Here is a 22,370-nt window from a genome sequence, read left to right on the forward strand (position 1 = left end):
TAGCCCACACCAAAGCTCACAATGCCATAACTTCACTGCTCTGGGGTTGGAACTAAATAGATTAAAACTAGCTCAGGTATGACATAATGAGCAATCATCACATCCCACAATTACAGTACAGACAAGGCATATCCAAAACCAGACTTCTCCCTGTTCTTTAAATGAGTGAAGATCCAAAGCAGTGCACATTTACACAGGACAACCTATCTTGAAATGTGATTTTAAAATATTAATGAAAATGTTTTAATGGTTCTGCATTTCTTATGACTGTAAAATTTCCACTGACTTAAGTGGGCTACCATCAGATGTCTACGTATATAAGATAAGTCTTTGTTAGTAAAAATACCCCTCATGAAATATCAGTAAGGCACTTGCAGACCCTCACAAATTTGTTTAGCAATGCCAGAAGAAATAATAATCGCAGCCTAATTTTATGTCCAAGTAACTTCATCATGCTTGCATTATTTATTTAGCTTCACTCTGAAAAATAAACTTTTTCCCCCAACAGGACCAGTTCAATTCTGGTCCCCAAAAAATCAATGGCAAACACCCATTGACTTCAATGGGCAAGGATTTCATTACAGACTTCAGTGCGAGGTCATCTCCTTACCCACCAGCTCCAGAATGTGATGCCAAGAGACTTACAGGGGTTGTGGTAAGGAAGGAATACTATGGGTAATGTGTCCATCATGACCTGTGTGTTTGTGCAGGAAGATAAGGGGTTGGAGCTTTGCTGTTAAAAAGAAAGAACGGGTAAAACTGATGTACCTGGCCAGGGTCTTGTTAAAGTTGGAGACATCTTGAAGGATTTCTTCTTTGAAGACATCTTCTTTGAAGGATTCATACTATTCACCATAGAACTCTAAGGGCATGTATACATTACCCCTCAGTTCGGATAATCAGTTTGTCAATAGTAGTGGGCACCAAAGAGCTGTCCTTTAACTCACCCTGTGGACACTGCAGGCACAAACTAAAAGGTTCCTAGTTCGCATTACCATAGTTCTCTTCAAATCGGACTATATTAATGTGAGGTAGAAACCTTTTAGTTTGTGCCCGCAATGTTCACACAGGGGAATTACTGCACAGAACTTGGGTGTAATACTCCTAATTACACCCCCACAATCCAAACTTTGGGGTAGTGTAGACATGCCCTTAGTTAGCAAGTAGCAGCTTGTGAACACCCTATAAGGACACTGGCACATTAGCTGTAAACTTCACACTAGCACTGGAATCCTATTAGCATGGGGTTGCTTGTGGCTGCAGGTTGGCAGTACTGTTTGCATCATTAAGCAAGACCATGCTTAGGCAAACTTCACAGAAATGGCGAAGATGTACTGAAAAGTCACAAGAAATATCTCCTAATCCTTATTTTCCCCTTGTGTGCTAAGTTCTGATTTGCTTTCTGGCACTGTCTTGCAGCATCTTTTTAAAATTTTGCTATGATTTCATCTCATTTCAAGGCAACAGGAAAATAAGACCATTTTAGACAAATAAAATCCAGGAAATGGCAGAGACATTGCATCAAAGAGCCACACTGAACATTATGAGAAAACAAAATAGGGATACTCAATTTAATACATGAATTCTTTCAAGAGTTAAATGCAGTCTGTTCTGCTCCCTCATCCCTTCCTTTTAAAATTAATTTTAACAGGGCATCATAGTTTAGTACTTAATTATTCATTTTCAAATAATAAACAAAACAGAACTGTATAATGTAATCAACAAAACAAACAGCTGATATTATTATTAATTATTATTATTATATCACTTATTAGCACCAACTGTGTGCTAATACTTTACAGACATATAAAACAGCAAGGCCCCAGCACAGAAGAACTTGAAGTCTAAATAAAGCTAGCAAACATACACATATAATATACTGAAATAATTTTTTTAAAAATGATGTAGTGTACTAGGCTTGAGTTTACTGAGCAGCTAAAGGGAATTTGAACTAATAAATTCATAGCTTTCAGTACCCCGGTAGTATGAATGACTTAAGACTTAAGAGCAACATGCATGCACAATATTGCTGTGTATGGAATAACAGCCTTCTGTTTAAATGAAAAAGGAATTTGGTTACACACATTAGAGAGGAACTTGTACAAAGGGCTAAGATACAAGCCCATACATTTCTGAGCATTATGAACTTCAGCCAAAACCTACTAAAACGTGAAAGTAAACTTCTACACTGAATATTTTGGGAGTGCACATAGACTGGAAAGAGGGAAACACTGGCTGTGAAGTGGATCCCACAGATATTCTTCTGATATAGGGCAGCAAAGAGGGAAGGGACACCTGAGTGGTATGTACTTGGGATTGGCAATGCTCCTAGCTGACAGATGAAGCCTCCTTGAGGATGCTGCATAAACACTTGCAATAGCAAGGTCCTTCTCCTAGAGTTTTATTGACCGCTAGACTGGATTAATGTCCTGCTATTACACAGATGCTCTGCTGCTGGGCAGGATTGGCTCCTTATGCCCTCTTCTCCCACACTGCACCAGCGCTGTAAGGAGAGGACTGACTCAATGAGAGTTGCATGGATAACATTCTGAAAATGTAAGGGACAGTAGGAGTGTTCAAGTGTATTTTAGCTTAGCTCATGACCACACTTACCCCTCTCCAGAATGAACAAAGATTCTTTCATGACCTGCACTGCCTTATGCGTGGTCAAAGAATCACAGTATATGGAAACAGGAAGAATCAATTAGAACTGTTTCAGGGGCATACTGACTGTGGGCAGCTTTACCATCAAAATCACATATGCATTAACTGTGGGACAAATCCTGCAATCCTTACCAAGGCAAAACACCCTTTGAAGTCAACAGGATTTGGGCCAATAAAATGTATTAAAACACAGTGTCTTTACTAGCCCAGGAAGTTAGAAGATGGCCTTGAGAGCCTTTCATGTGAAATCTGTGTGAGGGGGCACTGTTAAAGGTGTCAGTGGTTACTACTTCCAGTGCGGTGACCCTCTCTCCAAAGTGCATTGCACTACTATCTGTGCCAACTACACTCAGGGAGGGGAGGGATAGTCAGATTCTTTTTTTTTCAATTAATCACCAAAACAGTTTTGCACTATTACTTCAGTTGGGGATCAACACCTGCCTCGCACTGATGCCAGTATCTTAGTGCCCTAGCTGTTTATGCCACAGTTCACTCCATTTAACACTGCTCTCCCCGCACATCTCATAATGTTAGTCTTCTGAGGGTCAATACCTCTGTACGAATGACAAGGAACAGGTATCAGGGAGTCACTTCCACACTGTATACATTCTGTTATGAATTTGGTTATCTATCTTCATATCAGTAAAGAAAAATTTCACAATAGGACACACAAAAATGAACACTCTATTGGTTCATCTAGTCATGTATCTTGCCTCCATTAGTAACTTATTGCAGAGAAAGGTGAGCTCCTGCAACTTGCCCGTCAGTTAATTACTCAATGCTGTACATTACATACATTTTTCTTCACCCTTACAGGACAGGAGTTTATATCCTGAAGCATGAGATTTGATTACCCTTGTCATAGCTTTCATTTGCCTACAGTAATTACAGTGTTGTTAGTGGTCATACATTTATCCATTTTGCTATCATCCAGCCACAGTGTGTGTCTCAATTACAGTAGGAGCAGAGAATTACAGATGCTGACTGCGACCTAAGTGTTTAATAAAAGCAATTTTTTAAAGTTACTAGGTTACTATGATTAAGCACACAATCCAAATTATGAGCCAAATTCTGCCCAAAGGTATGCATAGACAAGCCCCAGTGAAATATACGTGATACAAAAACTAAGTGTTGTGTTGTTGGTGTTTTCTTCTCTGCCCCCAGAATCTCTCCTCTCCCAATGATTCTTGGAGACAGGCATTCATTCTTTGTCAAGACACTGAAGTCTGATCTTCCTAGAACAGAATGAGATTTGCAGAATGTAGAACCTTTTAGTGTCCTTCCATCATGAGATTCAGGGCCTTATGAATGGCTTTCAATGGCTGCTTATTAAAATAACAAAATTTTATTAAGGAAATCTTGAATTTGCATAGTTACAAAATTATGAAAAGTCAGGAAACGCAAATGCTAGATTCGAAGAGTGTCGTTATCTCAACCTTATTTCATATACTGTGTGTTTTACGCCATACATTTTAGGACATAGATCATAATAAAGTGATCTACATATTTAAGTAGAAAAAAAAGAACAGAAATAATACATATGTAACACTGATCATGAATCCTCAGCTTTTGTATTTCTTCACTTTTTGTGATACTAACTATTCAGGTTTAATGATGTATTAACTTTTTTTTTAACAAAAGGATTAGAATTGTTAAGCCAGTCAGTTTGTGCATCTTACACAAAGTTCTGCTGCTCCCTAATGACTACGTTGTGGCTTAGCCAGAAGCCCTGAAAGGGGCAGTGTGACTATACTGCTCCAGGAGCAAGCCAGAGATGGTAGCGCAACTCAGAGACTGGTCCCAGGTTCCTCCCCCTCCAGAGGGAGAAGTAATTTTTGCCAGCCCAATGCATGATGCAAACTACTACTGTTTTCATTACAATGTAACTGTGCCGGCTGGCACATTAGGTGAACAGGGTCAGAGAGGAAGAAGATGGAATCCAGGATCTATCCATTCCTCATCCTTGATTACCCACTCCACACCCACCTTTGCAAGAGGGGGAGTTAGAGGTCCTGTAGTGGATGCTCTCACCACAGGACTGAAACTTGTGGTATAGTCAGCCTGCAAAGGGAAGTAAGTGTGTTTTATACCTCCCTGCTCCCTTGCATAGGTGTGGAACACAGACCAACAATCCGTCTTGTGGATAATTTTGAAATTCAATGTTTTACTCCAATTTGCGATGCATTCCCACCCCCTCCCACAAAAAAAATCAAAAAGTTTGACCAGCTCTAAGTATATTTCCTAAATCATAAATTATTAGAGGGAATTTGTGTGAGTGTTCCAAGGGGAAAAAAAATCACTTCTGGAAAGAGACCAAGCATGGAACAAGTCAGCCTGCCACTGGGTCACTGGCCCCTTAAAGGGGAGATGGGGCCAGCCTGAGCTAACCCATATTTAATTAGCCTGAGGCATAGGACCAAGGGCAGGCTGCAGAGACACTCAGGAAGAGTGGAAGAAGCTTTTTCTTTGTTGAGATTTTTGGTTGGTTACTCCCAGAAGGTGTCACATTTTTTTGTGACTTGGCTGGAGGGTCAAGCCATATCTTCAACATTCTCCCATTATGGAGGCCTGAAGAAGAGGGAAACTGAGGCAGGGGTTCCAGAGCCAGCCAGGCCATGATGGAGCCCTGGGGATGCTGCCATTCTGTTACAATGCCAAAAGTTCACATATGACAAAAAGGGGTTACAGTATTAGAACCTTAACTAAAGTGGTGGCTCCATTCAGTTGACTACTGTGACCTGTACAATAGGTGACAAGAATCTTGCTGCCTGCATTATGTACAAGATATTCAGGCCGGGAAAGGTACAGATTTTTGTCTGTTAAAAATTGCAATCACAACAGCATACCTATATTCTTACGTTCAAACTGACCCTGAAGTTTCAGAAGAGAAATCTTTAGGTAAAAAGTTGACCTCTTACTTTTCTCCTTTTTGGTACTCTACCATGTTGCTACATTTTTCTGAATTGCTGGATATTACTACAATGAAGCAATATTTTTTCACTAGTGAAATCTGAAGGGAAAAGTATCCACCAAACTTTATTCTGGTATAAAGAATAACATTTATCTGATTTCATTAAATCACCTTTAGTCTTATAGAACTGTTGAAAATATTCCAAAGTAAATGAACTCAAAATCACCCAATGATCACCACAATGGTGCAAAATTTGAGAATGGAGGATCCAAAAGGGGAAAAAATGGTAGAGTGGACTATTAAAAGAGATCCAAATAAATAACAAGATTGTATGTGTGAGACAGGGTATGTATTTACATATAGCCACATAACATTTTTTACTCCTAGCATGGCATTTGTATTTGATAGAAATATGGTGTAAGTTTAATCATAGTTTGGATATTCATGCTAAATTTCCAGCAGTTTCATAAGACTAAGAGAGTGCGCAAAATATGAAATAATCCTTATCACTCTTATCAGGGTATGGCATTGTGAGTACATCTCCTAAATTTAATTCAACGTACAAGAAATGATTTTTCATGATAGCCAGCAATTTAGAAGATTGAGAAATATGCTTTAGTACAGGAGTTCTCAAACTGGGAGTCGGGACCCCTCAGGGGGTCGCGAGATTATTATATTGGGGGTTGCAAGCTGTCATCCTACACCTCAATCCCGCTTTGCCTTCAGCATTTATAATGGTGTTAAATATATAAAATGTGTTTTTAATTTATAAGGGGGGGTCGCACTCAAAGGTTTGCTATGTGAAAGGGGTCACCAGTAAAAAAAGTTTGAGAACCACTGCTTTTGTATGAAGCAAGAGAAAGTCAAACAACAATTGTTAAAACATGTCATTCCACCAAAAAAGTCACTGCAGACCTTTATTCTGCCTGATACTATTATACTGCCTGATATTCAAATACATATCTGCCTATATGAAAGTTTTACACACGTACTAAACCTCTATGTGCTAATACAAACATTTAAGTGCCTGTCTACGTACATGAAGAATTACCCATTTGTCCACATAACTGCAGGATTCAGGCACATGTGCAACTGTTGAAACCACATTTCCCTGGCTAGTTTTGAAAATTTGGCCCACAACGTCCAACTTACTCTACAAATCAGCAATAATGAACACCAATTCTAAATGGATAAATTTATTGGTTATAGAGCTCAAATTCTTTGGCTTGAAAGCCTTTATGTAAAATATCTGATCTTATGTACACTAAGCTGTTTAAATTGTCCTAAGGCCCTGAATCTCACAATGAAAAGTAACAAAAAAGGCTCAACATTCTTCAAAAAAAACTATTATGTTCTAGAAAGCTACAGCTTCAGTGCCCGGAGAGCAAATAACAAACCTATGTCTCTAAGGAGCTTCCTAAGCTTAGCGGAGGGGAAAATTGGTTATTTTATTAAGGTGAAAATCAGAGCTCTTTCTTTTGAGCTGCCTAAAATACTTTGATAAGTAGGAACCTATAATATGATTATTATAAGAATGTGCTAAGGATATTTTGGACAAATCAGCAAACAGGGAAATACCAAATTCTAAATCCTAAAGGGCCACACTACCCTCTCACCCACAGAAACATGAAGGAGAGGAGAATATATTGCAAAATATGTACGAGTTAGAACTTTCCCAGCTGCTGCCTAATGCTTCCCACATGGTGAAAAATATGGGACCAACGAGTAGCAGTACAACTGCATGAAGTTCCAAAATGAAATCAGACCAGAACTCTATAAACTCAAGAACATTCCTACAGAGAAACTTTCCATTTGCATTTCTCGCTCATGGTTACTCTCAGAAACCATGTTGATATACTGGCTCTTCCCTATATGTCTGTACGCTGCCCATTTCTGCTTCCGTTGCCCCAAATCCATGGATGCCTTCTGCTTGGTATTCATTCCAGGGGACTTGCTTAGATCCTGGGGTAGTATGAGAGCATATTGCAGAGATCTCACTTTTTTGCCCCATCTTCCACTTATTTTCACCCCTCTGCAGAGGACAATAGAGAAGATAATTTGGTCCCTACACGTTAAAGACTACTGAATTCTCTCTCATATTTTACATATTGGAAAGGAAACCTAACAGCCTACTGAGAACAATATAATAGTTACAAAAGGCCCTTAGAAAAAAAAATGTGTTAGGTTACTGACCCAAAAGGGCCTCTGTCATTGAAATTCTGGTTTCACCTGTCACTATATTTCAAACACTAGAAGGGCTATGACTGAAACCATCTGATAATCTTTTATGCAGAAATTCTAATAATTGAAGCTAGTTAAAGTATTAAGAAGAAGAAAATGACCAATTTCTATATCAAAAGGCCAACAAAACTGGAGTAGCAAAGGGCTATTTGGCATGCAATTCTGTACCTTTCACATGCTCAAAGTTTCACTCTTCTAAGTATGGTTGTCTAGTGGAAAAAAGCCAGGCATTCACATTATGTAAAACTATTTCCCCATGCCACAAGTACTCATGTTCTTTTTATGTGCCTTAGGTATTTCCTCCACTTTTATGGCTTCACTTTTTCCTTCATGTCCAAAGGAAGAATAGGAAACACTAAACTTATGTTGTCTGTGAAATGTAGCATGAGATTATAATAATTTTGAAAATCATTTTATAGACAGTCCATTCAAGTGAAATTGTATTCTGTAACTTTTCCATGAGGTATTCTTGTGATATTTCAAACTTTGTCATTACATTTTGTCTATTTCCATAAATGACAGTCATAAAGAACCATGATCATTTGGCTTAGCTGTCAGTACAGATACAATTTCTCATACTTTCTCATTTGTAATTACTTCAATGTATTAAATTTAATGTTGTAGGTATCTTTCATGTTTCATGAATCAATCACCTGGCAGCAATCATAACTGTTAAAATGTTGTTTTTCCACATGATGTTAGAGAATTCAGATTTTCTTACAGAACAATAGTCTTGACATAGACCTGTGTACCCATATCTAAACTAAGGCTGACACCTGTGCATTTATTTTTGGATGAAATCAGAGCATTAGGGTATAACAAACTATGGGCCAAATTCAGTGCAGATCCACACCCTGAAGCAGTCAGTGAGATTTCACAGCTTGTAAATCAATGCTGAATTTGGTCCAGAGTGAAAAAACATGGCCTTCGATTGCCTACATTTCCACCATGATTACCCTGTGCTTAAAAATGTCCCGTTCCATATGACAAAAATAATACATTTTCCCTGTGTTTCTAATGCATCATAAATCAACAAACAGTTGCTTCATTTTGTTAACTTTCCTGTTTGTGCATCAGTATGATCACTTTCTACAGTAATATCTATAAATCTCAGGTTACAGAGCCAGCAGGAAAAACAGACACCCTTTAAGATATGGACCCAAATACTGATGATTGTTCATTTAAAAGTTAATAATCTAATGCTTTCTATGTCTGTTTGCTTATATATTTTATACACACACACACACACACACACACACACACACACACACACACACACACACACAGAGTGTGCGTGTGTATATGTTTAGACCCTGGTTATCCCTTCAGTTATATACATGTGACTTGGATACCAATATTAATAATAAGGATCACCTATATGTAGTCACAACATTTATGATTGCCCTTACAATATGTAATCTCTTTCTTTACTATTGTGATAGACCCAGGCCAGTTGGGTACAGCAGAATAGCAGAAGGCAGATATACTGGCCACTGGATTAACAGTTTTCTGTTCCCTGACTGACCAGAGCAGGGGCTGCTCCAGGCGAATGAGAACACCTGACTCTAATTAACCTGCAAAGAGTCAGGTGAGGCCATTCAGTTAATGTGACCACCTGACTCTAACTAAGGTCCTGCTGATACTATAAAGAGGGCTCACTCCAGTCAGACAGGGAAGAGCCAGGTAGCCAGGGGTGAGGAAGTATGGCTGAAGGGCTGGTTACTGAAGACACCCTCAGACCATTGTTAAAGGAGCCCTAAGGTAAGGGTGAAGAAGGGAGAAGCAGGAGAGCTGTGGGGAAGTGGCCCAGAGAAATGTAGCAACTCTGGTAGTGAAAGGTTGGCTGCCAACAACTGCTACCATTAGGGTCCATGGGCCGGAATCCAGAGTAGAGGGCGGGCTCGGGTTCCCCCCAACCCACCACTACAGGAACAACTCCTGGGAGGGGAAGTCAGGCCCCAGTCAGGATAGGAGGCTGAGCAGAGACTGTGGGAGTTCTCTCACCAACCTCCTTGCAGGCCTATGATGAAAAGGGCTCAGTAGACTGTAACCCTGGCCCTAGAGAGAGAAGGGCTATGTAGAGGGTCACAGTGAGCCACTGAGGCTAACATAAACCGCCTAGAAGTGCAGGACCCACAGGAGCAAGGTCAGATCTCTGCCACACTATAAAACATATTAAATTCCCAGAAGAGCTTACAACTAAGACTGAAGACAATAAAGACGAGATATACAAAAACAGCTAAGATTAGGGAGAGTTTGATCTCTACCTATCTCTGCTAATATAATTATCTACTGCTGCACTTGAGGAGAGGAAGTTTTGCAAAATAGTCACCTTGCTTGGTTGGGTATCACTATACAAAGCTAAATTAAAGATGATACATCGTAAGGATGGGACCAGGTGCAGAAAAATGGGTCAGAGGAATACACAGAGAAACACATATGTGTTATGTGTTTGACCTAAAGAAAACTTTCACACCTTTTGACAGTGTAGACACAGGAATTTGTACAGTGCTGTTTTGAAAATATGTTTTAGAAAAATAACTTTCCAACATCATTGACAATGACATCTCAGTTTTCCCCTTAGTTTTTAATAAGATCCATTAGAACTCTATTAATATAAATTGGTATATAATTTGCATCTGTTGATTTTAAAAGTAGACAGTTTTTATTCTGATATTCATTTTGTTATCATGGTTCTTAAATTATTTAAAGTTTCTGCAACTCAAGCACATGAAATATAAAAATGGAAAGGCAATCCAACTCTTGTTAAACTCAGTGGAAAAGTGCCCAGTTAGTTCTATGCTACTTTGATCAAAAGTATCAAAAGCATAAGTATCAAAATTTAATAATCATGATACTGGTGATCTTACATTTATCTTGCACTTCAACGCAACAAATCAAGAAAAGTATTGTTCAGTGAAGCCTGTGTTCCTATAATCTGTTTTCACTAGATATCCATATTATTTTCAATTACAACTTTTGTCTGCAGAGATTCTAATTCTTTATGATCGCATGTGTGAATAAGTGCTTCCTGAACTTATGAATCTTTCAGTTGTCATCGTTGGCTGAAAGATGAGTGGGTTGATATTACCTATTCAATTTGAGATTTCAATTAATCAATTAAACCCTCACCTAATTTGATTACTCTTACAGGCAGTCCTTGGACTTTGAACACAATTGGTTCCTGAAAATTGCATAGTAAGTTGAAAGTTGTAACTTGGAACTGCAATCCACTCCACTGCAGTACCAAGTGTCAAAGTCGAAACCAATGGCCATAAGTTGAATCAGGGTGTCAATTCAGAAATATCATAAGTGCCGTTTGTCTTAAGTCGAACGTCGTAAAGTTAAGGACTGCCTGTATTTAACTAAACATATAAGGGCCATGTAAGACATACAATATGTTGTGGGTTGGGGGGGACGGGACGCAGAAGGGATTGGGACTATGTTCTGTGCTGTATCCCTGAGCTTCAGAGGATTGGGAGCCACAATGATTAAGTAAGGAAGTATCTGACCATAGGATAACCCAATACCCAGGTGAACTACCAAGAAAACCACCACAAAACATAAGGGGTCTGGAAGAACAGGGTACTACTCATGGAAGGAAGGAGCAAGTTGCAAATAGTATCAGCAGCCAATAGAGTAGAATAGGGGAAAAGGTTATCTACAGGAAAAAACTCTTCCCATGGCTATGGGGAAAAAATTTGGAAACTAATATAAAATGTGTGAAAATTGTTTATAAAAACAAATATGTTAAGGAAAATTAGGCAACACCAATAAACACAATGCATCTCCAGGAACAAAAGAATAAATGGGTCTGTGGCCTTCGCGTCAATAAATTAAGTAGATATATTCTCCACAAAGGTCACAGAGATATTGTTACTGCATTTTGTTAGATTCTATTATAAGACACCTTAAGCTTCTAACTTTAATATAGATAGATGTGGCAAATATGAGGCTTTTTTGTGGGGTAAATGGATGGATTCACATTGACTTTAATGGAGTTTCACTCATTTACACGAGCAGAGACTTTGGTTGATGGTCTTTATCACTTAATGGCCTTTAGAAGAAAGATCTATTTGAATTCTGTGAACATAAGCCCAGAAAATGAAGCTCTTATTGTTAATGTTTTCCTCATTATTAATATACAAATATCATTTTCTGTTAAATGTTTTCAGTCACATCAGAAAAATTTGTATTTGCTTAAAGAAAATCTATCTGCAAAACTCTGTCTACAAATTAAATACATTAAAACAACCAAATGAAAAAAAAATGAATGAATGAACTGAAAGATCTATAACTGGGAATTTAGCTGTTAGAGACTATTTGGCAGTAGCAATACACTTTTAGAAAGTCTCTTTTTCAACATAAACCCAAGATTAATTTTAGCCTTCAAAGCCCAGGCCTTTAGAATGAATAAAGAGTTGCTGTAATACAAGGTGGTTTAGTTCTATTAAAATTTGACTTTCCAAAACAGCTTCACCAGGAATAAAAGCCCAATCACTAGAAACAATAAACAGCAGCACAGAGACCTCCATGCCTCCCTTTAGCTGTTCTAACACCCTCTTGAATTCCCTCTGATCAGAAATCAATAAAGGAAATAGCAGGAGATTCAGTACAGGCTCTCACAGCCTTATACTACCGACAGAAGACTCTTTATAGGTACGCATCTGGAGTAGCTTGCTCCAGATAATTTCCAGAAAGTCATTCCTTTCTAAACTAATTGGTCTGATACAACTACTCAGAAAGGAATTATTCTGCAATACTAATTTTTTTTACCTTTACAAGATTTATGCAGAATTGCTTTGGTCTCCCATATAATGAAAGCCAAACTATTTACCTTTCTTTCTGCTGAAAGCACGGTTCATGTTGAGAATCAGCCAGTTAAATATGTTTTCTGTTTGGTGGCACTTCAACCTGAGAAGTAATGCACAAAAGGAAAGAATAAGGAGACAATTCTATAATAAAATGTCAAGTTAACAGATTATTTAATTATGTGACATTCAAAATGTTTTTAAACTGAATAAGCCAACTTACATATACATATATCTACAAGCATATGCCTGCTTTTATTATATATGAACATTGGTGTTTGTACAAATTGATGGTTATTTGTAAATATAAATACCTATCAAATTGCACAGGTTGCATTCACAAGTATAAGAAAGCAAATGTGTGCCAGACAGATTTCCTATGTATACATATAGAGTGTAACTAAAGTATCCTCTTCTACTAGACTCAAAAGGGAGACTTACATAGGGAAATGGTGTCCTTTCTGAAACAGTTAATTTAAAGAAAGAGAATGGGGAATGGTCTGCTTGTGAAGAAGAAAAAATCAGGTGATTAAGGAAGGCATTTCTTTCAAAGTCCCAGAGAAACTGAATATGATTATTGGAAAGCTCCCCTCACTGCGATTTAACAGACACAAGTGGAAATGGATTAAATATATATACTAAACAACAAACATTAAGTCTACAAAAATGAATGCTGAATATCTAGTGTTAAAGTGAATAAGAACATTCAGTAAGACATAGCCTGTATTTATATTGCCCTGTTTTGTGCCTTGAGACTGTCAACTCTTTTCAAGTTGTGCTCGCCAGAAAGATTTTCCTTCAAACCAGTGTTATCTGCTGATGACGGTGTTCCCAACATATCAGACCTGTATCCTTTACCTACATCTACCTCCCAGACTGGAACAGATAGGTAAAGGATACAGGTCTGATACGGTGGGAACACTGGATAGCTAGCTAGCTAGATCATATCCTCTGACACAAAATTCTTATCCTGATTTCAGACTCTAACCCTGATAATATCCTTAGAATTGTATTTTCTTTGTTAGCATTTTACAGACCTGGAATCCTACACTTAATTTGGAAATACCCCATTACTTCCCAGTGTAGGCAGGGCAATCTTCTTTTGGAGCCCCTTGCTTAAAACACTTTTTGTTTGGTTTCTTACTCGCCCATCCTCCCTTCCTCTGTCCAGGGGCCCGAGCCAACATGCTCGATCCATGGTGTTTGAAAATGACCTCCCTCTATCCCACTCTTCCCGTGGCATTTTGAGCCTGAGGGAGAACGAAAAAAACAAAGTCGGATTTTCAAAGTGCTCATTGTTGCCATAACTCTGCTCCCACTGAAATCAATGAGAATTTTATCATTGACTTTGATGGGAGCAATGTTAGGCCAACGTTGAATACTTCAAATAGTATTGTCAAGATGGCCAGGACAAATTAGTGTAAGCTTTTGAATGCAAGTACGTGAAATACAGTTTGCAAATTTTGTCCTGCTTTGCAAATAACTTAGTACAGTAATTACATCTTTATTTTCATGTAAAGGTTGTCTTTCAGATTAAGGTGTACAGGTAATTATACTTAAATCCTTTGTATTTTATTTTAAAATCACCACATATTTGATAGTTTTCATATCTGAGTAACACTATGGAAATTCTGGTATAATTACCACCTATTTACTCTATGATGAAATAGCCTGGGTTGCAAATAACTTAATATGATCTCTAAAATGTATTTACCAGTATTGTTTTATGGATTTTTTTTTTTTTTTACTAAAACCTGTAAAACAGTAAAAGAGTAGAATAGAAGATTAGGTAGGGGGTGGGGATGGGGGAGGTGGCATTCTGTATTTTCAAATCAGATCTTCTACAAAGGCAAGTCCACCTGTATGATTGTCAGAACAAGATCGTGGCCACATCAGTGAGGTTACCTGTGTAATAAATTCTCACCAATGTAAGGGTTTCAGAAAATGGAGCCTGATCCTGCAACAAGCTGTGCTGAGCTCCCTGCATGGGCAGAGAAATCACTTACACACCCCACATAGTGAAATTCTGACCACAGTGACGTCAATGGGAAAACTCAAATTGAACTCAACAGGGACAAGATTTCATCAATGGTGCTAACAAATCTAAAAAAAAGCAGTATAGTACATTTTTGTTAAAGATTATTTTTCTTAATCAGATTTTACAGTAGATGCCTTCTTGACTAAAGAACAATTAACACTCTCTCTATAAAATTACTAAAATTATTGCAAATTAAGCAAAAACCTAAGTATAGTATTTTTAGGAACGGTACCTGCCATGCAAATCAGATCCCCTCTTACCCATAAAATAGCATGGTTTTTACTCTTCAAGCAGCTCCAATGGATCTTTTAATTAAAAGGATCTAATTTTGACATACTTTTCATACTACAACTTATTCCCCTTTATCATTATACTCGTCAAATCTACATGGCAATGAAACACAACTGTAATTAATTGAATAATCTTAAAACAAAGCCGTTATTATACTAGAAGTACTGTCATTTCTGTCTTTGCATTGACAATTGCAATGTAAATTGAAAGCCGTTAACCCAAATATAAAATACCATACATCATAATTTTCACCACATTTCTGTATATTAAGACACTGACACAATAGTTGAGACACTATTCCACTTATCTCCCTATGTTAGAGACATATCAGCAATTTAAGCTCTGATATTAAATATTAGCAACTCCTAAAAGAACTTCACCAAAACAGTACAAACTATGGAAACTTATTCCACTTATCAAGGGAAAAAAAAATTAATGCCCTATTTAACTTAAATAATAATACAATTACTTACCATAAATCCAAATTGTTTTATTCATCTTCAGTACTTTTGTACTTCTTGTGTAACTGAAGTCATTACTGAATTATTCAACTTAATTTTACTGTTTTATGTTTGTAATGCCCATGTACTAAAACAGAAGTACAAATGTCAACTCATAATATTTTTCACAGGGTTTAGTATTAGTACCCTCTAAAGAATGTTATGTCCCATCTTACCAAAGGACCATGAGATCAGATGATTAAGGGCCTGATCCACTTCACATTAAGGTCATTGAAAGTTTTGTCATTGACTTCAGTTACATTATCTGGCCCAAAAGTCCAGATTCAATTTACCTGCTTTAACAAAGAATGTGTAGGAAATCGTAACCAAAAGCATGGTTTATTTAAATGTGTCAGTTATGGCTAGTTGTCATGTTGAGTTTAGCGGTATGAGAGGCAATGCTACCTGATTTAGTACATGATAGGGAACATTCAGATGAACTATCAATAGTTTTCAGTAATGAAAATGCTGTAGCTAATCTAATATAAGTGAGGTGGCCAGAAGTGTTACTAACATATGAATTGCAAGCAACAGAAGAAAGCATTTAGCGAAAATATTTTCCTACAGAAGTCTTTGCAGGACCTACATTTTATTCTGTTTTCAAGTTATGAAAGTTTTATTTTTTTTAAAAATTCTTATTTTGTATGTCATACTTTACTTACATGTTACCAGATTCAGAGCATCAGTAAAAAGAGAGGAAGGATAGTGTTGTGTTTAAGATGTAAGAAGATTAGGGATCATCTATGTCCTACCTCTGCCACAGGCTTCTCATGTGACATTTGGAAAACCACTTAATCTGTTTGTGGCTCAGTTCCCCATTTTAAAAATGGGAATAATAATATTTTCTTTCTCCCAGTCTTTTCTGTTTAAGCCCTTATTCAAATTGCACTTAAGCATGTACTTAGGTATCCTTCCTGAATAAGGACGTTTTCCTGAAGCAGGGTTTAGAGTAAGCTCTTTGAGGCAGGGATCATTTCTACATAATACACACAAAGCCTACCCAACAAGGAGCTGATCTCTGTTGAGGCCTCAAGAAACTATTGTAAAACGAAACAACTTATAACAGTTACTGAGTGTGTTAACATACCAATGATTTAAAATATAAAAGTACCAAAGAATAACTTCTGGAGCTGTCTAAATGAGAAATGCTTCAAAAGAAGGTAATTTACAAATATAATTATCATTTTGTTACTGAAATCTTAGCATAATTAAAAAGATGCCAAATTTATGCGTGATGCAACTTTACTGATTTGAGTCCAAAAGGAATTTAGACCAAAGGTAGATTGAGTTAACATCTGGAAAATATAAACACCATTAAAATAGCTGCTTTATCAGTTTCTAAAGAAATCTGGAACCTGTTCCTCATTTTGTGTTTACATATGTTGAATTTCTGAGACCTATTTGAAAATAAAAGCTTATCTTTTTTCTTTAATGAGCAAGGACAAAGGCTAATATTTAAATAAACCTGTAGTAATAAAAAGCCAAAACTTCTCTACTGCCTGACTGGTAAAAAATTCATTGCTGAATCTTTCATCAGAGATTAGTTTGAAATTATTTTTGCAACAAACCCAACACAACTGGGATTAAATAAAACAGCCTGTAAATTGGAAGGAAACTGACTAACTTTTATTAATAATAAATGTTTATCACATATACTTCATTCCTACTATTATCTTAAAGCTAAGCAAAAGAACCCAGCTTGCAGCTACCTTTAACTGTTCTAATATTTATTATTTTGACTCCATTTTAGTGCTATCAGCTGTGTGGCTCTCCTATAAGGATACTATATTACACAAATAGGATCTGATTCAATACCCAATATTATCTATGGAAGTCTGTCCACTGACTTGAATGGGCTTTCTGTAAATTAGCTGTGAAATGCTGTGAAGAACGTGGGAGGTAGCCACATTAATTTGTGAGCGAGAGAGAGAGGGGGAGACAGTATGAGAGTGTATGTATACATAATATATGGATTTGAGGGTTATTTATTGCTGGCTAAAAAGGTGGCCAAGGCTTAAATCCTGCAGGAATCATAAACAATGGCTATAGATTCACAACTGCTTGGTGTTCAAATGGACAATACCAGAAATACACTGTATGAAGACTACCTCCATCCCGCTCTGGAGAAATGCATGAATACGTTTGACCAGGTTCAGGAGCCCTACTTGAAACCTCAGATGATCTTCTGGCAGGAACTTTCAATAAAAGGACCTTAGAAATGGATAAAAGACAGCCTGTGTCTTCATGGAGACATGGGCATTTTCTTCAGGGAGACATAGGCTGACTGAGGCACAGACTGTCAGAGACAGCAATTGTAGACGACAACCTATCTCACCCAACCCAATGTCCGGGATAAGTTTAGGTAAGACAATATGCATTTAAGACTTTAGTTATTTTTAACTTTTTTCTCTCTACTTAGGGTGTTTTGAAGAATAAATAAACCATACCCTAATGTGAACAAGCTGTTCTCTATCACTGCATTTACCAGCTGGTCACTGCAAGGGTTGCCAACCCTCCCAGTTTGGCCAGGAGTCTCTTGAAATTGGGCTCAATCTCCTGGAGGCTACTGAAGCCAATCTGGGAGATTTTAGGTCCTGCCTGCACTGGCTCCATGCTACTCCTGGAAGCAGCTGGAATGTCACTCTAACTCCTAGACAGAGGTGCACCCCAGAGTGTGTCTCTGCACGCTACCCCCACCCTGAGTGCTGACTCCGCAGTGCCCATTGGCCTGGAATGGGGAACCACAGCCATTGGGAACTGTGGGAGCAGTGCCTGCAGGCGGGGGCCATGCCTGCAGACAAAGGCAGTGCACAGAGCTGCCTGGCTTCCCTGAGCTTAGGAGCCACTGCCAGATATGCCGTCGCTTCCGGGAACCACCCAAGGTAAGTGCTGCCTGGCCGGAGCCTGCACCCCAAGCCCCTTCCCACACCCCAACCCCCTGTCCCACTCCTGAGCCCCCTCATGCAAACTCCCTCCCAGAGCCCACACCCCAAAACCTCTCCTGCACACCAACCCCGCCTCATCCCAGAGCCCCCTCCTGCACCCAAACTCCCCCCCGAGCCCACCCACCCCTCCTGCACCCCAGCCCCCTGTCCCAGGCTCAGCTGGAGTCCCCTCCCACACTTTGAACCCCTTGCCCCCACCCCCAAACCCAGAGCCCACACCCACTCCCATACCTCAACCCTCTGCCCCAGTCTGATGAAAGTGAGTGACAGCGGGAGAGAGAGAGTGATGGAGGGACGCTGGAGTGAATGGGGGGCACTCAGAGAAGGGGCAGGGCAGGGGGTGTAACAAGGGTGTTTGGGTTTGTGTGATTACATGGTTGGCAACCCTAGTTACTGCTCCAAGAGAGAATTCTCTAGCAGGGGCCTATTTGAACCTGCTGTAGGTAACATGTCTGAGAAACAGGATTTTTCACAACCTGGTTTTCACAACCCATCAAAAGGGTGGTGAATTACAGGATTCTATTCTGAGAGAAGTGGAAGACTCAACTGAAACAGTTGTCCATGCAGGGACAGAGAGAGATCAGAGGGACAGCTCATTCCTGAACTGTAACAGAAGCTATTTATTCCAGTTACAGATTTCACTGTCACTGGGAGGCATAAATGGCTGAAAGAGTAAAGCAGCTTGTGACAAGCAAAGGTAACAGAAAAAGGAATACGGGAAGGGAGAAGGGAAAAAAAACTACTGCATCCTGTATCTTAAAGGAACACACACCTCTGTGGAGAGCATTTCTCCATCCCAGAATTAGGCATTTCTTCCTCCTTCAGAAAAAAAAACCAAACCTCATTAAGCAAAAGATAACTTACACCTGACTCTAGCATAGTTGTCAACATGCAAAGAATTTTGGCAGGCACAATTCTCCACACAGGCTGGGTAACCAGGATCTGAGCTATATGAGGGACGCGCATTCACTGAGTGGAATTTTAGGTTGTTGTCTTCTTTGAGGAGAAAGAATATAAAAGGCAAAGAAAATAACCTAAAATTCATAAGAATACGCTCAGCAGCCTGAGCTATTTGAAAGATCACCCTCTGAGCAATGTGAATTCTGGCTGTTCACTGGCGTGTGAAGATATAGCTTTGAAGCTATTAAAGGAACTACCACTAACGGTGGTAACGGTGACATGTAAAGACATTTCTTTCCCTTTCTGCTTTGTCCCCACTTCATCAATATATTTCGGTAGTGGGGGGGGAAGGGGAAGGGCCTGGGACAGCTACATGGAGTGGTGAGGGGAATCTAGGAGCAAGTATGTGGTGCGGGTTGTGAGGGAACCTGGGGAAACTAGGTGGTTGGTGGTAGTGGGAGTTTTTGAGGTTGACTGGACCCTGGGGCTGATTGTGGACTTTGAGAAAGAGGGGTTCCTGGAGCCAGTACTGTTCCCCTCAACTTATGTCCTCCTGACCATTCCTCCTTGGCTCATATCCAGCAGAGAAGCAGCAAAAGGGGGGACAGAGTGGCAGCCCGGCTGCCCACTAAGCAGACACATCACAGTAGTCCTCAATGGCTGCAAGGAAACTCTGAAGGGATAACACAACTCCAACTGCCCAGGAGTTCAGTGAGGATGGTAAGTTGCAAGATGGCTGTTTATAACTTAGGGCAGCTTTGGAGAGCTGGCAGCTATGCAGGGCATGAAATAAACTTTCCTAACTTACCATATCTTGTGTTTCCCATTTCCTTTTTGCTGGCTGGGTTGGACACTCATTTTTCCTGTTTTAACCTTAGGGCCCCTCTCTCACATTCCACTGGATAATCCTGCTGTAACGAACCCCTAGTTAAAACCTTTTCTGGTACCTTATGCTATGTCTTCACTATAAATTTAAACCTGAGTGTTTGGCATCTGGGTCTGAGCACCTGGGTTTGCCTAGCCTGGGTGTGATCATCCTCATTACAAAGCCTTACCAACGCTACTGTGTCCTCTCTGATTCTGTAAAAAGAACAGGAGTACTTGTGGCACCTTATGTATTTGAGCATAAGCTTTCGTGGGCTACAGCCCACTTCTTCAGATGCATAGAATGGAACATATAGTTAGGAAATATATATACATAAAGAACATGAAAAGGTGGAAGTAGCCATATCAACTCTAAGAGGCTATTAAGATGAGCTATTATCAGCAGGAGAAAAAAAAATTGTAATAATCAAGATGGCCCATTCCAGACAGTTGACAAGAGGTGTGAGGATACTTAACATGGGGAAATAGATTCAAGATGTGTAATGATTCTGTATTCACCCATGAGGGTCCGAGGGCCTCTTCCAAGGTTCTTTCTGCTGCGATGTTCTAGGATTCTCTCTCAGGCAATTGTGTCAACTGTGGGAGAACTTGCCCTTCCATAGGAATTGTGGGAAGGGCATCGGCAGACTATCTGAACTTGAGTGATTTTGCCTGCATCCTCACTGCAAAAAGATAGATTCCAACCTGAGTTAAACTGAAGCCTGGGCTCTACCCTAACCCCCATCCATGTAAACTAGCTCAGGCTTAAAGTAACTCCAAACTCGGGTCAGAGGTTTTTCTGTGTGGATGGTAGGAATTTGAACTAAAACCTGGATAGCAGCCCAGGTTAACTGCAGTGGAGATGTACCCTTAGTGTGTGGCATCACAATCTCGTTTGGGTATTTTGTATATTTGTGATTCCCTCATTCCTTGCCCTTCCAAAATACAAAAGGTTCTTTCAAGCAAGGTCAACAAAACCAGACCAAGCTGGAGTATACAGGCCAAGCCATTTGGGAACTTTGGATGAACTAAAATCGTTTAAAAATAAAGAAAAAGAAAAATGTCAATAGTGAACTCAAACCTGCAAATAGGACAGGTAACATTTTCAAAAGCATCCAAGTGACCCAAGACCCTAACCCCCATTTTCAAAAGTGACCTAGGTACTTAAGACCTTAAGTCCAATTGATTAAGTCACTTTTGAAAATGAGACTTAGGGTCTTGTTTCACTTTGGAGCTTTTGAAAAATTTACCCAATAGCTTTAAAATTCCCTTTCTAATTTTCTTCCAGCTGTGCTTTTGGAAAACTATCCTGGGATGATATGTGACATTAGGGAGTTTCAGAAAGATCAGGGGTTTTATTTTTGAGGAAAGTAACTGGAGAAGGGGAGAGGTTTTGAAATTTGAGCTTAAAATTATGGGAAGGTGGCTTCAACTTTAACTACAGAGCAACTACTGCTTCATAAACTTTATGAATGTACATGATTGAATAGAATTACACCGAGTATGGCAATTAGATGTGGAGTGACGATAAAAAAAACAAACCCTGAAATGAAGCGTCTCATTCTGATTTTCTCTCCAGTGTTATGTAAATGAATTAGAAACTAATCAGTTGGTGGCAATCCTACAAGACCCAGCTAAAACCACAATAAACAAATTAAAATATAGTTCTTGCAAACAGAAACAGTAATCATTCATCAGTTTCTGAATTCCCATGAGACGCGCTGCTGCCACTAATAATTTGAATGTGGAAACTGATTACAAACTGCAGCCCGTAAGCCAGTGGGCTGGGATGGGAATGAAAGTAGATGCAGAAAAAGTAGATGCATTGAAAAATTACACTAGATATGGATTGTCTAGACAATCTGAACATAATGGCATGTTTCATGCTCCCTCTGCAGCCTCCCATCTTTGACTTATACTTTGCAAAAACAAGTATCAGTATGGCTTATTCCATTGCTTTTGCCATATAGAAATTGTTTACCTGAACATTCTCTGTACCACTACTCCTCTCCCAGTTATCTGCTGGAACTTTCCTAGTACTTCTCCTCCCTCCCACTCCCAAACATTCCCCACATGCACAGTTGCTTTACTTCCCTGCCAGACAATTCTTCACAGCTTCTGCATCTTCTACCCCCATTCTCTAATATAATTTTGCTCCTTTTGAAGACCTTGATCCCTATCCAGCAGCTCCTTGCTCTAATATTG

At 39.1% G+C, this 22,370-nt stretch overlaps 1 protein-coding gene across 7 annotated transcripts in view; it reads right to left on the reverse strand.

Annotated features, from left to right (window-relative positions):
• The window catches only part of GULP1 (GULP PTB domain containing engulfment adaptor 1), a 294,443-nt gene that overhangs the window by 128,709 nt on the left and 143,364 nt on the right, over positions 1–22,370 (reverse strand). For all 7 annotated transcript variants that reach the window (XM_050916432.1, XM_050916428.1, XM_050916434.1 and 4 more), the window contains one exon: positions 12,654–12,730. In XM_050916432.1, coding sequence (XP_050772389.1) covers positions 12,654–12,681 — 28 coding nt within the window. In that variant the 5' untranslated portion in view covers positions 12,682–12,730. The remainder of the gene's footprint in view (positions 1–12,653; positions 12,731–22,370) is intronic.

This window comes from Gopherus flavomarginatus, chromosome 10, assembly GCF_025201925.1.
Source record: "Gopherus flavomarginatus isolate rGopFla2 chromosome 10, rGopFla2.mat.asm, whole genome shotgun sequence".
NCBI lineage: Eukaryota > Metazoa > Chordata > Testudines > Testudinidae > Gopherus > Gopherus flavomarginatus.